The following is a 19,848-nucleotide window of genomic DNA, read 5'->3' as shown; positions in this document are numbered from 1 at the left end:
AAATAAAGTAGAAACAATTAATAGGCAAAAAAGCAGACATAAAACAAATTTATAGCTATTGAAGGTATTTTAATACAAACAATTCCTAGAGTCATTATAGGATTAATATGCTGTTCAAGAAAAAGTATGATTTATTTGCACACCTCCAGTGAGAACATCTTCTGTAGACTATTAAGTAAAAAGAACAGACATACCTTCCAACCTTAGTAAAAAACCAGCCACAAATAAAATTCTAACAGTAGATGATCAAATAGTAAAACATTTCTAATTTTAACTATCTAAAGAAAGCCAATTTTATATTTAAACAGCACATAAAATAACTCCTTAATAAAAATGATCAATATTAATTAAACTAATGAAACCTTCCTAATAGTTTATATAAGAAAAAAAAATCTTAACCAGGGCATATCAAAAGAATCAGAAGCTACCTAAGAAGAAACATATACTATATGAATCTACATATTTTTATTGTATTTTTTCACAGACTTCCATTTTAACAGGTATGCTTTAAAAAGCACTTCTACCAGCATCTGACAAATTACAAAGTGTTTTAAAATAGAGATCTCATTTTTCTTTCAATTAAATACTAATAAAGAGAATCTGAACATCATTTGCATCAGTATCAAGCAGTTTCATGTGAATTAATAAAATGAACTGAGGAAAAATAAAAACTTTACCTGAACAAGCGTGGCATCATTACATGCTTTTCTAGCATCCTGAAGTAAAGAAAGATGATTATACATTTAGATATGGAAATCCCTAGATATGATTTAAAATAATATTTTCATTGGAAATATAGATTTGAAATATACTTACTGTACCACACAATCTTTATTTTTAAAAGGTTTAATGAGATAAAATTCACATAACATAAAATTAACCATTTTAATCATTTTAAGGTGTGTAGTTGTGTTGGTTAGCATATTTACGATGCAGTGCAACCATCACCATTACCTAATTCCAGAACATTTCCATCACTCCAAAAAAAGAAACCCTATACCTTCCAATTCCCTCCTCCCCCATCTCCAGGTGATCACTAATTTACTTTCCAATGGATCGCCCATTCTGGATATTGCATACAAATGGAATTGTACAATATATGACCTTTTTTGTGTCTGGTTTCTTTCACTTAGTGTAATGTTTTCAAGGTTCATTCAGTTGTAGCATGTGTCAGTATTTCATTTCTTTTTATGGCTGAGTAATATTCCACTGTATAAAAATATGACATTTGGTTTATCCATTAATTAACTTGATGGACATTTATGCTGTTTCTACTTTTTGGTTTTACGATTAATGATGCTTTGAATATACGTTTTCAATTCTCCTGGGTATATATCTAAAAGTGGAATTGGTGGGTGATATGGTAACTATGTTTAACATTTTAAGAAACTGTCAAATGGTTTTTCACAGTAGCTGCACCATTTTACATACCCACAAGGAATGTATGAGGGTTCCAATTTCTTCCAACACTGTTCTTGTCTTTTTATTCTTCTTCTTTTCAAAAAAAATTATTACAGCCATCTTAGTGGATGTCAAGTGGCATATTACTGTGGTTTTGATTTGCATTTCCCTAATGATTAGTGATGCTAAGCATCTTTTCACGTGGAGTGTCTTTACATGCGCTTATTAGGCATTTGTATATCTTCTTTGGAGAAATGTCTATCAACTTCTTTGCTCATTTTTAAATTGGGTTATTTGTTTATTGTTGAGTTATAGGAGTTCTTTATATATTCTGGATACTAGACCCTTATCAGATTATGATTTGCAAATATTTTCTCCCATTCTGTAGGTTGAGTTTTCATTTTCTTGATAGTTTCCTCTGACATACAAGTTTTTATAGTTTTGATGAAGACCAATTTGTCTATCTATTTTTTTCTTTCTTGCTTGTGCTTTAGTGTCATATTAAACTGTTGCCTAATTCAAGGTCACAAAGATTAACAACTAGGTTTACTTCTAAAAATTCTACACTTTCAGCTGTTATATTTAGGTGCCATTTTGAGTTAATTTTTATATATGGTATGAGGTAGGAGTCCAAACTCATTCTTTCACATGTGAATATCTAGCTGTCCCAGCAATATTTGTTGAAAAGACTATTCTTTCCCTATTGAATTGTCTTGTCACCCTTGCTAAAAAATCAATTGGCCATAGATATATGGCTTTATATATAGACACACAATTCTATTCTATTGCACAAATATACTTTTGGTTTATGGTTAAAAGATTTTTATTGCATCCCCCGAATAAACTGAACTAGACTGATTTAATAAGCCCATCGTATTCAGAGTTATATTTGTTAATAAGCTTCACCAAAAAGCAAGAGTTCTGAGTTCCCTTCTATTTGTTCTGGCAACTAGAAATTGAGGTGATGGGAAGAATATTTACAGTATAACCCAAGTCATTTTAGAAATATTTAAAAAAATACATAGTACTTGAAAACTGGACAGCTACATGTAAAAGAATGAAATTAGAACATTCTCTAACACCATATACAAAAATAAACTCAAAATGGATTAAAGACCTAAATGTAAGACCAGAAACCATAAAACTCCTAGAAGAAAACATAGGCAGAACACTCTTTTACATAAATCGTACCAATATTTTTTTTGGCTATGTCTCCTAAAGCAAAGGAAATAAAAGCAAAAATAAACAAATGGAATCTAATTAAACTTAAAATCTTTGCACAGCAAAGGAAACCATCAACAAAACGAAAAGAAAGTTAGACAAAATAAGACAGCAGAGAAATATGTTCCAGACAAAGGAACAAGATAAAACCCAAGAAGAACAACTAAGTGAAGTGGAGATGGGCAATCTGCTTGAAAAAGAATTCAGAGAAATGATAGTAAAGATGATCCAAGATCTTGGAAAAAGAATACAGGCACAGACCGAGAAGATACAAGAAATGTTTAAAAAGAGCTAGAAGATTTAAAGAACAAAGAGAGATGAACAATACAATAACTGAAATGATCAATACACTAAAAGGAATCAATAGCAGAATAAATGAAGCAGAAGAACGAATAAGTGAGCTGGAAGACAGATTGGTGGAAATCACTGCTGCAAAACAGAACAAAGGAAAAAAAGAATGAAAAGAAATGAGGACAGTCCAAGAGACCTCTGGGACAACATTAAATGCACCAACATTTGCATTATAGGAGTCCCAGAAGGAGAAGAGAGCGAAAGGCACAGAGAGTCCCATACAGGATAAACCCAAGGAGGAACACGCCAAGATACATATTAATTAAACTGATAAAAATTAAAGACAAAGAGAAAATATTAAAAGCAACAAGGGAAAAGCAACAGACAACAAACAAAGGAATCCCCATATGGTTGTCAGCTGATTTTTCAGCAGAAACTCCGCAGGCCAAAAGGAAGTGGCACAATATATTTAAAGTGATGAAAGGGAAAAACCTACAAGCAAGAAGATTCTACCCAGCAAGGCTCTTGTTCAGATTTGGCGGAGAAATCAAAAGCTTTACAGATAAGCAAAAGCTAAGAGAATTCAACACCACCAAACCAGCTTTACAACAAATGTTAAAGGAACATCTCTAGACAGAAAAGAAAAGGCCACAACTAGAAACAAGAAAATTACAAAAAGGAATGCTCACCAGTAAAGGCAAACATAGAGTAAAGGTAGAAAATCATCCCCAAACAAATATGATATCAAAACCAGCAATCATGAGGAGAATGCAAATGCAGGATATTTGAAATGTATTTGAAATTAAAAGACCAGCAAATCAAAACAATTTGTATATATATAGACTGCTATATCAAAACCTCATGATAACTGCAAACTGAAAATCTACGATAGATACACACACAAAAAAAGAAAAAGCAATCCAAACACAAGACTAAAGATAGTCATCAAATCACAGGAGAACAAAGGGGGAAGAAAAAGACCTACCAAAACAAATCCTAAACAATTAACAAAATGGTAATAAGAAAAACATATCGATAATTACCTTAAATGTAAATGGATTAAATGCTCCAACCAAAAGACACAGAGTGGCTGAATGGATGCAAAAACAAGACCTGTACATATGCTGCCTACAAGAGACCCACTTCAGATCTAGGGACACATACAGACTTAAAGTGAGGGGATGTAAAAAGGTATTCCATGCAAATAGAAATCAAAAGAAAGCTGGAGTACCAATACTCATATCAAACAAAGTAGACTTTATTTTTTTAAATCAAAGTAGAGTTGATTTACAATGTTGTGCCAATCTCTGCTGTACAGCCAAGTTGACCCAGTTTTACACATATATACTTTTTTTTAAATATTCTTTTCCATTTTGGTTTATCCCAGGAGATTGGATATAGTTCCCTGTGCTATACAATAGGACCTTGTTGTTTAACCATTCTAAATGTAATAGTTTGCACCTACCAACTCCAAATTCCCAGTCCATCCCTCTCCCTCCCCCCTCCCCCTTGGCAACCACAAGTCTGATCTCTGTGTCACAAGTCTGATCTCTATCTCTGCGAATCTGGTTCTGTTTCGCAGATAGGTTCATTTGTGCCATACTTTAGATTCCACATAAGTGATATCATATGGTATTTGTCTTTCTCTTCCTGGCTTACGTTGCCTGTGTGCCACAACTAGAGAGCCCACGCACTGCAACAACTGAACCCATGCGCTCTGGAGCCTGTGTGCCACAACTAGAAAGAAGCCCATGCGCTGCAACGAAGAGCCTGTGTGCCACAACAAAAGATCCCACATGCTGCAACTAAGACCCTGCAGTGGAAGGGCAGAGTCTTAACCACTGGACCACCAGGGAAGTCCTCCTTATATTTTTTTTTCTTCTCTGATTGCCATGGCTAGGACTTCCAAAACCATGTTGAATAAAACTGGTGAGAGTGGACATCCTTGTTCCTGATGTTAGAGGAAATGCTTTCAGCTTTTCACCATTAAGTATGATGTTTGCTGTGGGTTTGTCATATATGATCTTTATTATGTTGGTAGTTTCCCTCTATGCCCACTTTCTGGAGAGTTTTTTATCATAAATGGGTGTTGAATTGTGTCAAAAGCTTTTTCTGCATCTACTGAGATGATCATATGGTGTTTATTCTTCAATTTCTTAATGTGGTGTATCACACTGATTGATTTGCGGATATTGAAAAATCCTTGCATCCTTGGAATAAATCCCACTTGATCATGATGTATGATCCTTTTAATGTATATTGGATCTGGCTTGCTAGTATTTTGTTGAGAATTTTTGCATTTATGTTCATCAGTGATACTGGCCTGTAATTTTCTTTTTTTTGTGGTACCTTTGTCTGGTTTTAGTATCAGGGTGATGGTGGCCACATAGAATGAGATTGGGAGTGTTCCTTCCTCTGCAATTTTCTGAAATAGTTTCAGAAGGATAAGTGTTAACTCTTCTCTAAATGTTTGACAGAATTCGCCTGTGAAGCCATCTGGTCCTGGACTTTTGTTTGTTGGAGGTTTTTTAATCACAGTTTCAATTTCAGTACTTGTGATTCTGCTGTTCATATTTTCTATTTCTTCCTGGTTCAGTCTTGGAAGGTTGTACCTTTCTAAGAATTTGTCCATTTCTTCTAGGTTGTCCAGCTTATTGTCATATAGTTGCCTGTAGTAGTCTCTTATGATCCTTTGTATTTCTGTGGTGTCCACTGTAGCTTCTCCTTTTTCATTTCTAATTTTATTGATTTGAGCCCTCTCCCTTTTTTCTTGATGACTCTGGCTAAAGCTTTATCAATTTTGTTTACGTTTTCAAAGAAGCAGCTTTTAGTTTAGACAAATATTGTATGATATCACTTAGATGTGGAATCTAAAGGATAAAACAAACTAGTGAATACAACAAAAAAGAAAAAGACTTACAGATATAGAGAGCAAACTACTGGTTACCAGTGGGGAGAGGGAAGAGGGAGGGGCAAGATAGGCTTAGGAAATTAAGAGGTATAAACTACTATGTATAAAATAAATAAGCTACAAGGACATATTGCACAACACAGGGAATATAGCCAATATTTTATAATAACTATAAATGGAATATAACCTTTAAAAATTATGAATCACTATGTTGTACATCTGAAACTTACATAATATTGTACAACTATACCTCAATTAAAATTTTTTAATTAAAAAATAACACTTAAAATACTTTGCAAGTATACTGTATACAGGTGCTATTAGAAATAAAATACTTTTGATCTAGCATGATAAAAAGATACGGTATGTCAGGAAAATAATTTTTTATATGAGTTATATTTTTATATTAAAAGCAAATTCCCTACATGTAAGCAGGTGTTTTTGCCTAAGTATTATAGGGTAGCCTTTCAAAGAGACCTTAAATTTTTACACAAACTGAAGAGAATTATTAAAAGGAAGATAGTGAAACAAAAATTAATGTAACAAAATAAGTAATGGCAAGCAAAGAACATGTTTAATAAGCAACAAAATGTTTTAAATCAAGTTTATCAGTTAATAATAAATTTAGAGGATTCATATACATGGGAAGCACAATTAATTCTTCCGACTAGATTTGTTCCAATTTTTTCCCCCAAAGGTTAGGGTAGTGTTGTCTTCAACTTTGTTCTTCCCCAGTGTGCTGTGCACGCTTCTGTGCAGAGAGGCACACACGATTTGTTGAATTACTGTCCCCAAAGGACAACCTGTTCCATTCAGCCAGGGGATGCCTGCCACCGTCTGCAACAAAGACTGGATAAGTATGCAATCTTTTTGGCGGCCTCTTCAACCTATTTATAAGCACTTAGACTATTTCTATGTAAGGGTGTTCATAAGTAGTTACACAAACATATGATTTGATTCTCTCATTCTCAGATTGTGGGTTTAGAAACCTCATTTGGCAAGGAATAATTTAGCCCACTTCCCTACAATGAAAAGAATTTCCAGAAACAACAGTGACAGCCTGAGCCATGTCCAAAAATGCTGGAGTAGAAGACAATTCTATAAAAAGAGCTCTCTGATTTTAAGCTTTATGAAAATGAACTATCACTGTTTAGATCATCTTTCTTAATTCAGTCATTCAATAAAAAAAATCTGTTGCACACTGTGTCAGGTACTATGCTAGGCACCATGGATAGAGCAGTAGACAAACCAAAAATCCCTGACCTCATAGAGCTTACCTTAATATTAACAACACAATTAAAACACTGCAAGTTAAAATTACTGAACTTATGAACACTTTTATCCATTATAAAACTGAATATAAGAGAATCATTCCCAATTAACAGCTGAATTCCTTATTGCCCACCTTAAGAAATAAAGCTCTGATATTAATATCTTTGTGCAAAATAAAAGTGGTGTTTCTCACTCCAAATCAAACAAGTAGCAATTACAAAAGACAATCTACATTTTCTCTATTTCTGTTTTTTTAATTTAAAATGAATTATAGTTAATCAATGCTACTCCAATATAAAATAAAATAAACTTTTAAAATGAATCATGTATTGCACCAAATAGCATATATTTCTATTATGTCATGTGTTTATACCACAGTTAAATATATAGTTAAATTATATTTCTGGAATTAAGGGGGGAAAAAAAGGAAAGAAGGAAGAAATGGTCTTTAAATATAGCATGACATGATTAAACTGATAAGAAAAGTACATGGTATTTTACATACACGTGGTTACTTGAAATCATGGAAGATGATTCAGTGAGCAACTATGCCCATGACATTCTGCTTGGATGCTGGTGAGATACAAAGATAATTAAAACACAGAATTTCCCAGCCAAGTACAGGTAGTAAAGACAAATGTGCACAAGGAGCTATAATACAAGGTGGGCTGTAATCAGCCTTGTAACACAAATCCAAAGGGTGGTACAAGTAAGGAACTGCCACTTACTGGCATTGATCTAAATCCTTTACATGTCATTTTGTTTTACTCCTCTCCGCAAACCTATATAGTGGGCAAAGACATTGAGCATCAAAAAAAGCTGTAAACATGTCCTGGCCACAAAATAATTAAAAGATGGAATCCATGTCCTTTCCACCAGGCAATGCTGCCTTCCAACAAAAGAATAAGAAATCCAAGTGCAGGACTCTGGTGAGGCTTTTTAGAGGAAGACTAGGATTCAATGAACAGAAGTCTCAGGAACAAAATTAGAGCAGAGGTAGTATAATTTCAGGCAAAGGAAACAATTTGAAGAAAGGCAACAAAATGGAAAAGAGCAATGCATGTTCAGGGAATGACAACCAGATTCATGTGCCTATAGCACAGGCTACAGAGCCAGATCTGAGCAGACATGATGGGGAGGCAGGGCCACAGGAGTACCTATGGCACGGGCTCTGGAACCAAAATACACCTGGATTGAGTCCTGGATCTACCACTTCATAGTTATGTTACCTTCGCCAGTTACTTAATCTCACTGAGGCTTAGTCTCCTCAGCTAAGAAGTAACACCATCTACCTCATAGGGTTGCTACAAGCATTAAATGAGATCAGCACATGACCAAGTGATTGGCCAGTCACTCCAGACAAGAATACCACATGAAATGAAAATTGCAGGCCAATATCCCTGATGAACATAGATTCAAAAATCCTCAAGAAAATATTAACAAACAGAATTCAACAACACATCAAAAGGATCATACACCATGATCAAGTGGGATTTGTTCAAGGGATGCAAGGATGGTTCAACACCCACAAATCAATCAATGTGATACACCACGTTAACAAAATGAAGGATAAATATCATAAAATCACCTCAGCAGATGCAGAAAAAGCTTTTGACAAAATTCAATATCCAATATCCATTTATGATAAAAACTCTCAACGAAGTGGATATAGAGGGAATGTACCTCAACATGATAAAGGCCATATATGACATATATAACATATTCAATGGTGAAAAGCTGAAAGCTTTCCCTCTAAGATCAGGAGCAAGGCAAGGATGCCCATGCTTGCCACTTTGATTCAGCATAGTATTGGAAGTCCTAGCCAGAGTGATTAGGCAAAGAAAAGAAATAAAATAAATAAAGGGCATCCAAATTTGATAGGAAGAAGTAAAACTATTGCTACTTGCAGATGACATGATATTATATACAGAAAACACTAAAGACTCCATCAAAACTGAGAACTAATAAATGAATTTGGTAAAGTTGCAGGATACAAAATAAATACACAGAAATCAGCTGCATTTCTATACACTAATAAAGAACTATCAGAAAGAGAAATTAAGAAAACAATCCCATTTACAATTGCATCAAAAAGGATAAATTACCTAGAAATAAATTTAACCAAGAAGGTGAAAGACCTGTACACTGAAAACTAAGACACTGATGATAGAAATCGAAGATGACACAAATAAATGAAAAGATATTCTGTGCTTACAGACTGGAAGAATACTGTTAAAATGTCCCTACTACCCAAAACAATCTACAGATTCGATGCAATCTCTATCAAAATCCCAATAACATTTTCCATAGAAATAGAACAAACAATCCTAAAATGTGTATAAAACCAGAAAAGATCCCGAACAGCCAAATCAAGCTTGAGAAAGAAGAACAAAGTTGGAGGCATCACATGCCCTGATTTCAAGCTATATTACAAAGCTATAGTAATTAAGACAGTATGATATTGGCACAAAAACAGATACATAGATCAATGGAACAGAACAGACAGCAGAGAAATACATCCACACATATATGATCAATTAATTTACAACAAAGGAGCCAAGAACACATAACGGGGAAAAAACAGTCTCTTCAAAAAGTGGTGTTGGGAAAACTGGACAGCTACGTGCAAAAGAATGAAACTGGACCACTATCTTACATCACACACAAAAATTAACTCAAAATGGATCAAAGACATGAATGCAAGATCTGAAATCATAAAACTCCTGGAAGAAAACATATGCAGTAAGCTCCCTGACATCAGTCTTCGTGATGATTTTTTGGATTTGACCACAAAAGCAAAGATAACAAAAGCAAAAATAAACAAGTGGGACTACATTAAACTAAAAAGCTTCTGACAGCAAAGAAAACCATCAATAAAATGAAAAGGCAACCTACAGAATGGGAGAGATATTTGCAAATCGTATATCTGATAAGGGATTAATATCCACAACATACAAAGAACTCACAGAACTCAACAGAAAAATAAAACAAATAATCTGATTTTTAAAATGGGCAGGAGGGGACTTCCCTGGTGGCACAGTGGTTAAGAAACCACCTGCCAATGCAGGAGACACGGGTTCGAGCCCTAGTCCGGGAAGATCCCACATGCCACGGAACAACTAAGCCCGTGCGCCACAACTACTGAGCCTGCACTCTAGAGCCCATGAGCCACAACTACTGAGCCTGTGTGCCACAACTACTGCAGCCTGCGTGCCTAGAGCCTCTGCTCCGCAACAAAGAGAAGCCACTGCAGTGAGAGGCCCGTGCACCGCAACAGAGCAGCCCCCACTCGCCGCAACTAGAGAAAGCCCGTGCGCAGCAACGAAGACCGAACATAGCCAAAAAATAAAATAATAAAAATAAATAAAATGGGCAGAGGGTCTGACTGGCATTTTTCCAAAGGAGACATACAGATGGCCAACAGGTACATGAAAATGTGTTCAACATCACTAATCATCAAGGAAATGCAAATAAAAACCACAATGAGACAGCAACTCACATCTGTCAGAATGGCTATCATCAAAAAGAAAAGAAATAGCAAGTGCTGACAAGGATGTGGAGAAAAGGGAACACGGAGTACTGACGGTGGGACTGTAAATTGATGCAGCCATTATGGAAAACAGTATGTAGGTTCCTCAAAAATTAAAAAAAGAACCACCATATGATCCAACAGTTCCACTTCTGGGTATTTATCTAAAGAAAACAAAAACCCTAACTCAAAAAGATATATGCACCCCCATGTTCACTGCAGCATTATTTACAATAATCAAGATATGAAAACAACCTAAGTATCTGTTGACAGATGAAAGGATAAGAAAATGTGAGATACATACACACACACACACACATACATACACACAATGGAATATTATTCAGCCATAAAAAAGACTACCTTGCCATTTGTGGTGACAACATGGATGGACCTTGAGGGCATTACACTAAGGGATATATGTCAGACAGAGAAAGACAAATACCACAAAATCTCACTTATATGTGCAAGCTAAAAAAAGACAAAAAACAAAAAACCAAGCTTACAGATACAGAGAAAAGATTTTTAAAAATGAGACGGCCACGTCACCAATGTGCTTGGCCAATCAGTCATTCCTGCTCAGCATCTGGAGCAAGTGACACAAAGTAGAGATGGTGGAGAATCCATTCTGTTGGTGGTAGCAACATCTAACTCAGAGATTAGCCTATGAAGGCTTCTCTAATCATCCCAGAAAAAATAAATCCCTCCTTTGTTTTGACAGGTTTGTTCAGACACCTAAGGTAACCACTCACAGTTATCATTCACATCTAAATCATTAACTTCCTTGAATTCCTGGTGATAAGAATGATTATGATTTTAATCCGCTCAGAATCAACATTTTTCTGCTGAGTGCTCTTCCCCCATCCCTTGTTGTTCCTGCTCCTTTCCTCTCTTTCCTATAATATCTTTGCATAGATCCTATGATTGTTCCTTTTTTCTTATTCTTCACTTTTAAATTAGGTAAGTAATTCTGAAATCGCTACCGCAAAAGATTCATACTGGAGAGATCACCGCAGTGTTCCAAGTTACTAATAACTTGGACTCTCCCTGCTTCGTTATGAAGTTTTTCATTTATATTTGTAAGTTGTTTAGCTCTTACTTTTCCCTGTGAAAAGAAGTAGGCAGCAGCAGGCTACACATAATTCAGTCTCTCCTCTACCTTCTCACCAAGAGGCTTCCTAAAAGACAGCATGTCTATATCCTTTCATGTTTATCTCTGCCTTCCTTGATATTTCTCAGTCCAGGGAAGCATCTGTTTTCACTGTTCCAGAAGAAAGGAATGATGTTGTCCCTGAGGGAATATGAGATGTACAGCCGCAGAAACCCTCTCTCAGAGCCTTTCCACACCCTAACATTTGACAACTTTTCCCCACTCTATTAGGTTTTGAAGTTCTAAGTGTCTTTAATTTTGTTAAAGATGAAGCTTGTATTTGTTCCTTATTCTCTTTACCGTTTTGAGTTGATTTCCAAGAGTAAAGATGACAGACATCTTCCTTATGCCACGAATCATTTTTAATGTTTTTCTGCAATCTAATGTTTTAGAGATTAATTTTCTAATATATTACATTATGTGATATTATGTAACATTATGATATTACATTATGCCTCATCATACCAAAAATCAAATTATGATTCCAGGTGTGTGAGTAGAAGAGAATTATCATGTCAGCAGAGATTACATGTACACTATTAACTTCTTAGGGACACAGAGGCCGTTGGTCCACATAGGTGTTTGTTAGGAATGATTTTTGGAGAGTTCTTTAGAGGCATGATAAAAACGAATTGACCATTTCTCACCTTATAAATTATTTAATATATGTAGACTGATAAACTAATGCACAAATTTTGTTCATCGCTGGTATTACCTAAAAATGTTAAAATTTCAAAATGAAAAAGTTTGCTCTTACCTGGATCTGATTCCGCAGCTGCTCGGCTTCCTGCCTCAACTGTTCCAGCTCACTCATCCTTGAGTTTGTTTATCTCAGAAACTAACAAATGAAAGTCACTATTCAAAAAGAAAGAGAGAGAGACTGACTCAGTTCTCCATTTACATATTAATCTACTTTTTAAATATTGACATGCAACTTCCTTTTGGTCCCTCTGAAACTCGAGTGAGATAATTATTACTGGAACTTAAAACTGCTTAGTAAATATAGATCTAGATTATTTACTAAAGGACTTTATGGAGGAATGGGATCAGAGGAGGGAAGAGACAGCCTGAGTTGCAGTATTCAAGACTTAATTATAGAGAATGAGTGCTAGAATGGAGTCCAGGGAGAAATACTTTACAACAGTTTCAAGGGCACCAGTAGACATCTGCACTTGGATGCCTAACGGGCACCTCAACTTACTTCAAAATTGAACCCCACACCACCGTGAAGTCTTCCCCATCTCTGTAAATGGCAATTCCATCCTTCCAATTGTTGAAGCCAAAAACCTGGGAGTCATCCTTAACGGCTCTGTTCTGTTTCTTTCATACCCTACATCTAATCCACCAGCAAATCACGTCAGGCATTCCTTCAAAAAATATCCAGGATTTGACCAACTCTGATTACCTCCACTTTGACTACCTTGGTCCAAGCCACCATCATCCACCTGCTCTCCTCTCTACCGCCCTTGCCCACTCTCCAGTCTATTCTAAATATAGCAACCAGAGATGCTTTTAAAACACAAGTCACTCTTCTGCTTTAAATCCTACAATGGCTTTTCACTCCACTCAGAGCAAAATCTAACTCTTTATCTTGACCCACAGAGCCCTACACAGTCTCTCACACACACCCCCTCTGACCTCGTATCTCTCCTCCCCCTACCCTTCTCTGCTCCAGCCACTCAAAAGCTTTCTTGATGTTCCTTGAACACACTAAGCAGGCTCCAGCTTCAGTCTTTGCACTTGCTCTTACCTCTGCCCGGAACCCTCTTGCCCCTGATATCTTCACTGCTTGCACCCTTACCTCGGTTCAAATGTTACCTTCTCAGAGCGACCTTCACTGATAGCACATATGTACCCAACTAGGCCCCTTACCCTGTCTTATTTTTCACTGTAATACTCAATGCCATCTAACATGTATTTGCTTATTTGTTGTCTGCTTCCTCCTAGGAGAGTGTAAGCTCCTTAAGGCAGGGACTTTGCTCTCTTTACTCTTTGCTGCATCTCTAGCACCTGAGACACTTCATTCTCCAGTAAATTAACCAACCTGAAAATAATCTAAGAACTAAAGGAAAATTCATTCTAAGGCTTTAGCATGAATCCTAGAAGTAAAAGGCAAGGATGTTATGACCTCAGGAAGAAAAAAGAGACTGGAAACTGGCAGTATTCTTTCTCTACCTGTCCTGCTTTTCTCTTCATACCTGCTTTGTTTTTCTCTTTCTACAGAACGACTTTCTGTAGGTATATCAAGGGGCTCAAAGAGGTCTCATATAACTTTTTTTTTTTTAATTTATTTATTTATTTTTGGCTGTGTTGGGTCTTCGTTTCTGTGTGAGGGCTTTCTCTAGTTGCGGCAAGCGGGGGCCACTCTTCATCGGGGTGCGCGGGCCTCTCACTGTCGCGGCCTCTCCCGTTGCGGAGCACAGGCGCCAGACGCGCAGGCTCAGTAGTTGTGGCTCACGGTCTTAGTTGCTCCGCGGCATGTGGAATCTTCCCAGACCAGGGCTCGAACCCGTGTCCCCTGCATTGGCAGGCAGATTCTTAACTACTGTGCCACCAGGGAAGCCCCTCATATAACTTTTAAGGGCATTCAAAACCACCTCTTACCCAACTCTACTGCCTTTCCACCCCCCAAAGCCACACACACACAAGGGACCCTCTAAAGAGGAGCTATTGGGCTTCCCTGGTGGCGCAGTGGTTGAGAATCTGCCTGCCAATGCAGGGGACACGGTTTCGAGCCCTGGTCTGGGAAGATCCCACATGCCGCGGAGCAACTGGGCCCGTGAGCCACAACTACTGAGCCTGCGCGTCTGGAGCTTGTGCTCCGCGACAAGAGAGGCCGCGATAGTGCGAGGCCCGCGCACCGCGATGAAGAGTGGCCCCCGCTCGCCGCAACTAGAGAAAGCCCTCGCACAGAAACGAAGACCCAACACAGTAAAAAATAAATAAATAAATAAATAAATAAATAAATAAAGAGGAGCTATCTGCAGCTAACAAGAGTTATTCAGGAAAGACTATGAGTTGTTCCAAATGAATGAAACTTTCCAGCTTGGGTGCCAAAACGATGGAGGTACTGCGAATAGAAATGACAAAGAGGAAGCAGTTCCCTCATCACCACCACTACTCTGTGGAGGGGGAATACTAGGAGAGGCCATGGGGCCCTGAGCATCCCTGCACATTCTTGCTGCGTATGCCAAAAATACAAGGCCCTAGTCACTTTTACCTAAGCCATTTCTCAAGGCTGCATTTGGAATGAGCAACCTTGAGGGATGAGACAATGTCTGCCCCAAGACAAAGAGAGATCTTGCTTCTTCTCACTATAAAAGTGGTAAATTCCCTAAGCTCAGTGTTTCTAGACTGCGATGCAAACCCAATGCATATGTGGCATCCATCTAGGCACACCTGGGTCACCTCCATGGGACTGAGGAGCATGGGGAACGGGCAAAAACCAACATCAGGCCATGCTACTTGGGGTGCTGTGAGTAATAAAGTCCTTGGTCTCTGACCCAAGAGTCTTATGTCTTCTGCCAGCATCCACAAAACACTAACAGGCTAATTTATTAGCTTATAAGTAGGTAAAATCCCAGACCCTTTACAGTCCTTGACAGGGAGAAGGTTCCTATGAAAGATGAGGGGTCCAATGTGAAATATAGTGAGTTTGTGGCAATTCCCCCTTTTTAAAAATTGAGGTATGTATAATTGGCATATAATATTGTGTAAGTTTAAGACATACATGTTGATTTGATATTTATATATTTATATGATTACCACCAAAGAGTTAACTAACACCTCTATCACATCACATAATTACAATTTCTTTTTTGTGGAGAGAACATTTAAGATCTAGTCTCTTAGCAGCTTTGAAGTATATAACACAGCATGGCTGGCTACACTCACTATGCTGTGCATTAGATCTCCAGAACTTATTCATCTTCTAGTTGCAAACTGCACTCCCTTCTCATACAGGCTGAATTTCAGGTCCAGCACTTCATCGACAACTCTGCCAGTACCCTAGTTTCCCCTGCCCTTCTATTTGGTCACATTCAACTGACAAAAATCACAACTTCGATGAACCCAACTCCGTACTTTCTTTCAGCCAGCACTCAATCTATCAAACACTGATTGAAAAGTCAAACAGCGGGGCAAGTTAGTTCTACTACAAGTTCATATAAGCAATCTAGCTGGGCCCTCAAAACCACCTGGCTACCATATGCAGCTTTTTACCCATCACGTCCACTCAATATCAATGATTTCAACTCCTTTGCATCCTTCGCCAGCTTCTGACCTTCTCACAACCCCTCTTGCAGCAAGTGAGCTTACCTTCTACATCACAGAGAAAATAGAAGCCACCAGACATGAACTCTTTCAATTTCCCACTATTAGTTTTACAAAATGATACATACAGGACTGACTCATCATATGCTCCTCCTTCCCTTCTGTTATAATAGAGAAGCTGACTTTTCTGTCATTTGGGTCAATTCCTCCTCCTGAGATTTAAATCCTATCTCTCCCTATCTTTTCAGTAATCTTACATTTCCGATTATCCCTTTTCATCTAGTACATTCAACTTCTCACTCTTTCTCGATGGTTTTAGTCTTTTTATTAAGAAAAATTTCAAACACAGAGAAAGGCAGAGAAATTAATATTAACAGACATCCATAATGTCCACCGTGAAGGTTTACAGATTGTTAATACTGTTACTGTATTTGCTCCATCTTTTGTTTTTGCTGAAGTATTTTAAAGTCAATCACAGACATCAATGGATAAAGATATACACACAGACACACACACACACACACACACACACACACTGGAATATTTCTCAGCCATTAAAAAATAATTAAATAATGCCATCTGCAGCAACATGGATGGACCTAGAGATTATCATACTAAGTGAAGTCAGACAGAGGAAGACCAATATTATATGATATCGCTTATATGTGGAATCTAAAATATGACACAAATGAACTTATCTACAAAACAGAAACAGAATTACAGACATAGAGAACAGACTTGTGGTTGCCAAGGAGAGAGGGGTGGAGTGGGATGTATTGGGAGTTTGGGATTAGCAGACGCAAACTATTATATATAGAATGGATAAACAACAAGGTCCTACTGTGTAGCATAGGAAACTATATTCAATATCCTGTGACAAACTATAATGGAAAAGAATATGAAAAACAATGTGTGTGTGTGTGTATATATATATATATGTGTGTGTGTGTGTGTGTATAACAATCATTGTGCTGTACAGCAGAAATTAACACATTATAAATCAACTATACTTCAATAAAACAAATTTTTAAAAAATCACAGACATCAAGATACTTTACCCCTAGGGCTTCCCTGGTGGCACAGGGGTTAAGAATCTGCCTGCCAATGGAGGGGACATGGGTTCGAGCCCTGGTCCGGGAAGATCCCACATGCCGCGGAGCAACTAAGCCCGTGCGCCACAACTACTGAGCCTGTGCTCTAGAGCCCGCAAGCCACAACTACTGAGCCCGTGCGCCGCAACTACTGAAGCCCGCGCGCTTAGAGCCTGTGCCCCACAACGAGAAGCCACCGCAATGAGAAGCCCACACACCGCAACGAAGAGTAGCCCCCGCTCAAAGAATAGTCCCCGCTCACCACAACTAGAGAAAGCCCGCGAGCAGCAACGAAGACCCCAACACAGCCAATAAATGAATAAATTTATAAAAGAAAAAAGATACTTTACTTCTAAACACTTCAGGTACACATCTCCAAAAATATCAAGACATTTTCCTACTAAACCATAATACCATTAACAAACCTCCCAAATTAACACCAACTATTTAGTAGCAGCTAATACCCAGTCCATTTTCAAATTTCCCCAATTATTCCACCAATGTCTTCTACATCAGATTTGTTCAAATTAGGATCCAATTAAAGGACTATATATTTGGTTTTATCTCTTAAATCTCTCCATCCAGAAGAATCCATCTCCTACTTTTTTTTCTCTATGCTAATTGACTTACTGGAGACAGCTGTCCTGTAGAATGTCCCACATTCTGTTTACTTCCCATGGTATTGTTTAACTTGTTTCTCTATACTCTATACTGCCTATGAACTGGAAGGAAGTTAGATCTACAGGCTACATGATATTCAAGTTCAATGTATTTGGCAAGAATACTTCTAGGTGAGACTAGACTTCATATTACAATACATCAGAATGAACTTAATGTTTATGCCGCTATTAGCGAAGCTAAGATTGATCAGTGTATTCACGTCTACTGTAAAGTTATAATTCCTCATTTTCATTCAGCAAACTACCTCTGGGGAGCATTTCACTTTCGACTGTATCCTTTCCATTAGGGGTTACACACTCAAGTCTCTCCCTTTAAGAAAAAAAAAAACTCCTTGATTCTACATTTCACCATCACTAACAGTCCTTTTTCTATGTTTAATAACTTTCAAAGACAGTTGCCTTTACATGACCCTATCTCCTCATATGGAATTCTGAATTCTCAAGTCTCATGCCCAATGACTTCAGTTAAGTTTAAGCAGGCATAATGGAAAAGAAGGGGTAATTATAAGGCAACGGATTGTCTGAGAAACGTTTCCAAGCAGCAAAATCAGAACCCTTGTGATGCTTGTGACCAATGAAGGGTAGCAAAATATGCCTCCCCAAAATATGCCTCTTAGGCAGGAGGATTATCTTGAGAAACAACAGACACAAGAGAAACTCTGAAAACAAGAGTAGAAATTACCCCTTTGCAATGGAGAGTGACATTTACAAAGCAAATCTCCATTTGTAAGGGTGTCTCCCTCTCGGTACCAGAAGTGAGGGATGACTATAAATGACAAGAGTCTTGGGATTTAAATCTGCACATCAAACCCCACCCTTGCTTTTCCTAGGATCCTCCCAAGACTAGTCTCCACCCCTAACCTCCCAACCTTTCTTTTGTCTTTAGCTGAAGATGGTATTGGGTTGGCCAAAAAGTTCATTCGGGCTTTTCCTTAAGCTGTTATGGGAAAATCTGAACAAAGTTATTGGCCAACCCAATATTTAAGCTGGTGGCTTGGGTTACCTCAGGGAGTTACTCATTTTTCCCTGGGTATTTCACATGTATACTGGAGGTATACATATTAATAAACCTCTGTGTGTTTTTCTCTTGTTAATCTTTTATTACATGGGGTCTCACCCAAGAACTCAGAAGGGTAGAGTGAAAATTACTTTTCTTCCGCTATTGAATACCGCAAACTTTCTTTGGATGTCTGAAAAATATCAAAGCAGCCTTCCCCGCCTATCATATCTGTTGCTAAAAACAGGAACTAACTTTTCACTCTTTAATTGAAAACTTATTAGTGTTACCCGAAAACTGGGTTCACCTCTTGGTGGGTGTCAAGCCAAAAAACACAACCAAGCTAAAGATTGGGAGAAGGAAGGATTTATTACTTGCACCAAGTAAGGAGAACACTGGGGATCTTTCCCAAAGCAGTGTCTCCCAGCAGCAAAACTTATGAAATTTTAAGCTAAGGATACATGCAGACTCAAGAAGGGGCTTGGCCGGGTCTACAGAGGCTAAACTGTAGTTGATTGAAGTCACCAGGGTCAGAAAAGGTCAACAACCATCATCATCCCTTAGGTTCCAGTTGATCTGGTGGTTGAGCCCTTCAGGCTAATCTTTTACCACAGAAATAAAACTGGGAGTCTTTATGACTGATATATTATCTTTGCTGTTGTTACTTCTCTTGCCTGTCATTCTTTTGTTCCCTTAAGATCATTAATTACTAAGACCCATTCAAGGGCAAGCGTTGCCGCCAGGTTTAGAGCACAAAATGGCTTAGGCCAAAATGGATCCTCTTCTGTCAAGAAAGCCATTCTTGATGCTCTTTCTTGGGGACCCGCTACCTGATCTGCTTACATTAGTCCTGTCACTATGGAGGAAGAACATTTTGATTACACAGACTTTCTGTTGATGTTTTCTTCTCACCTGACAATTGTTGTATTCCCAAGAATACCAAAAAGAAAAAGAAAGTACATCCAGCACAGACTAGTAGATTATAAACTACTTCCAGACAAGCCCAGAGGCTGATTAGGGTAAAGAGAAGCAA

The 19,848-nt window shown here is 37.7% G+C and overlaps 1 protein-coding gene across 1 annotated transcript in view; it reads right to left on the bottom strand.

The window, feature by feature from the left end:
* The window catches only part of GNB4 (G protein subunit beta 4), a 61,022-nt gene that overhangs the window by 18,941 nt on the left and 22,233 nt on the right, over positions 1 to 19,848 (bottom strand). The window contains exons 2-3 of the mRNA XM_061194461.1: positions 12,533 to 12,630; positions 678 to 716 (exon numbers count right to left, since the gene is read on the bottom strand). Coding sequence (XP_061050444.1) covers positions 678 to 716; positions 12,533 to 12,589 — 96 coding nt within the window. The 5' untranslated portion in view covers positions 12,590 to 12,630. The remainder of the gene's footprint in view (positions 1 to 677; positions 717 to 12,532; positions 12,631 to 19,848) is intronic.

Source organism: Eubalaena glacialis, chromosome 6 (genome assembly GCF_028564815.1).
Source record: "Eubalaena glacialis isolate mEubGla1 chromosome 6, mEubGla1.1.hap2.+ XY, whole genome shotgun sequence".
NCBI lineage: Eukaryota > Metazoa > Chordata > Mammalia > Artiodactyla > Balaenidae > Eubalaena > Eubalaena glacialis.
This window is presented reverse-complemented; position numbering and strand designations above follow the sequence as displayed.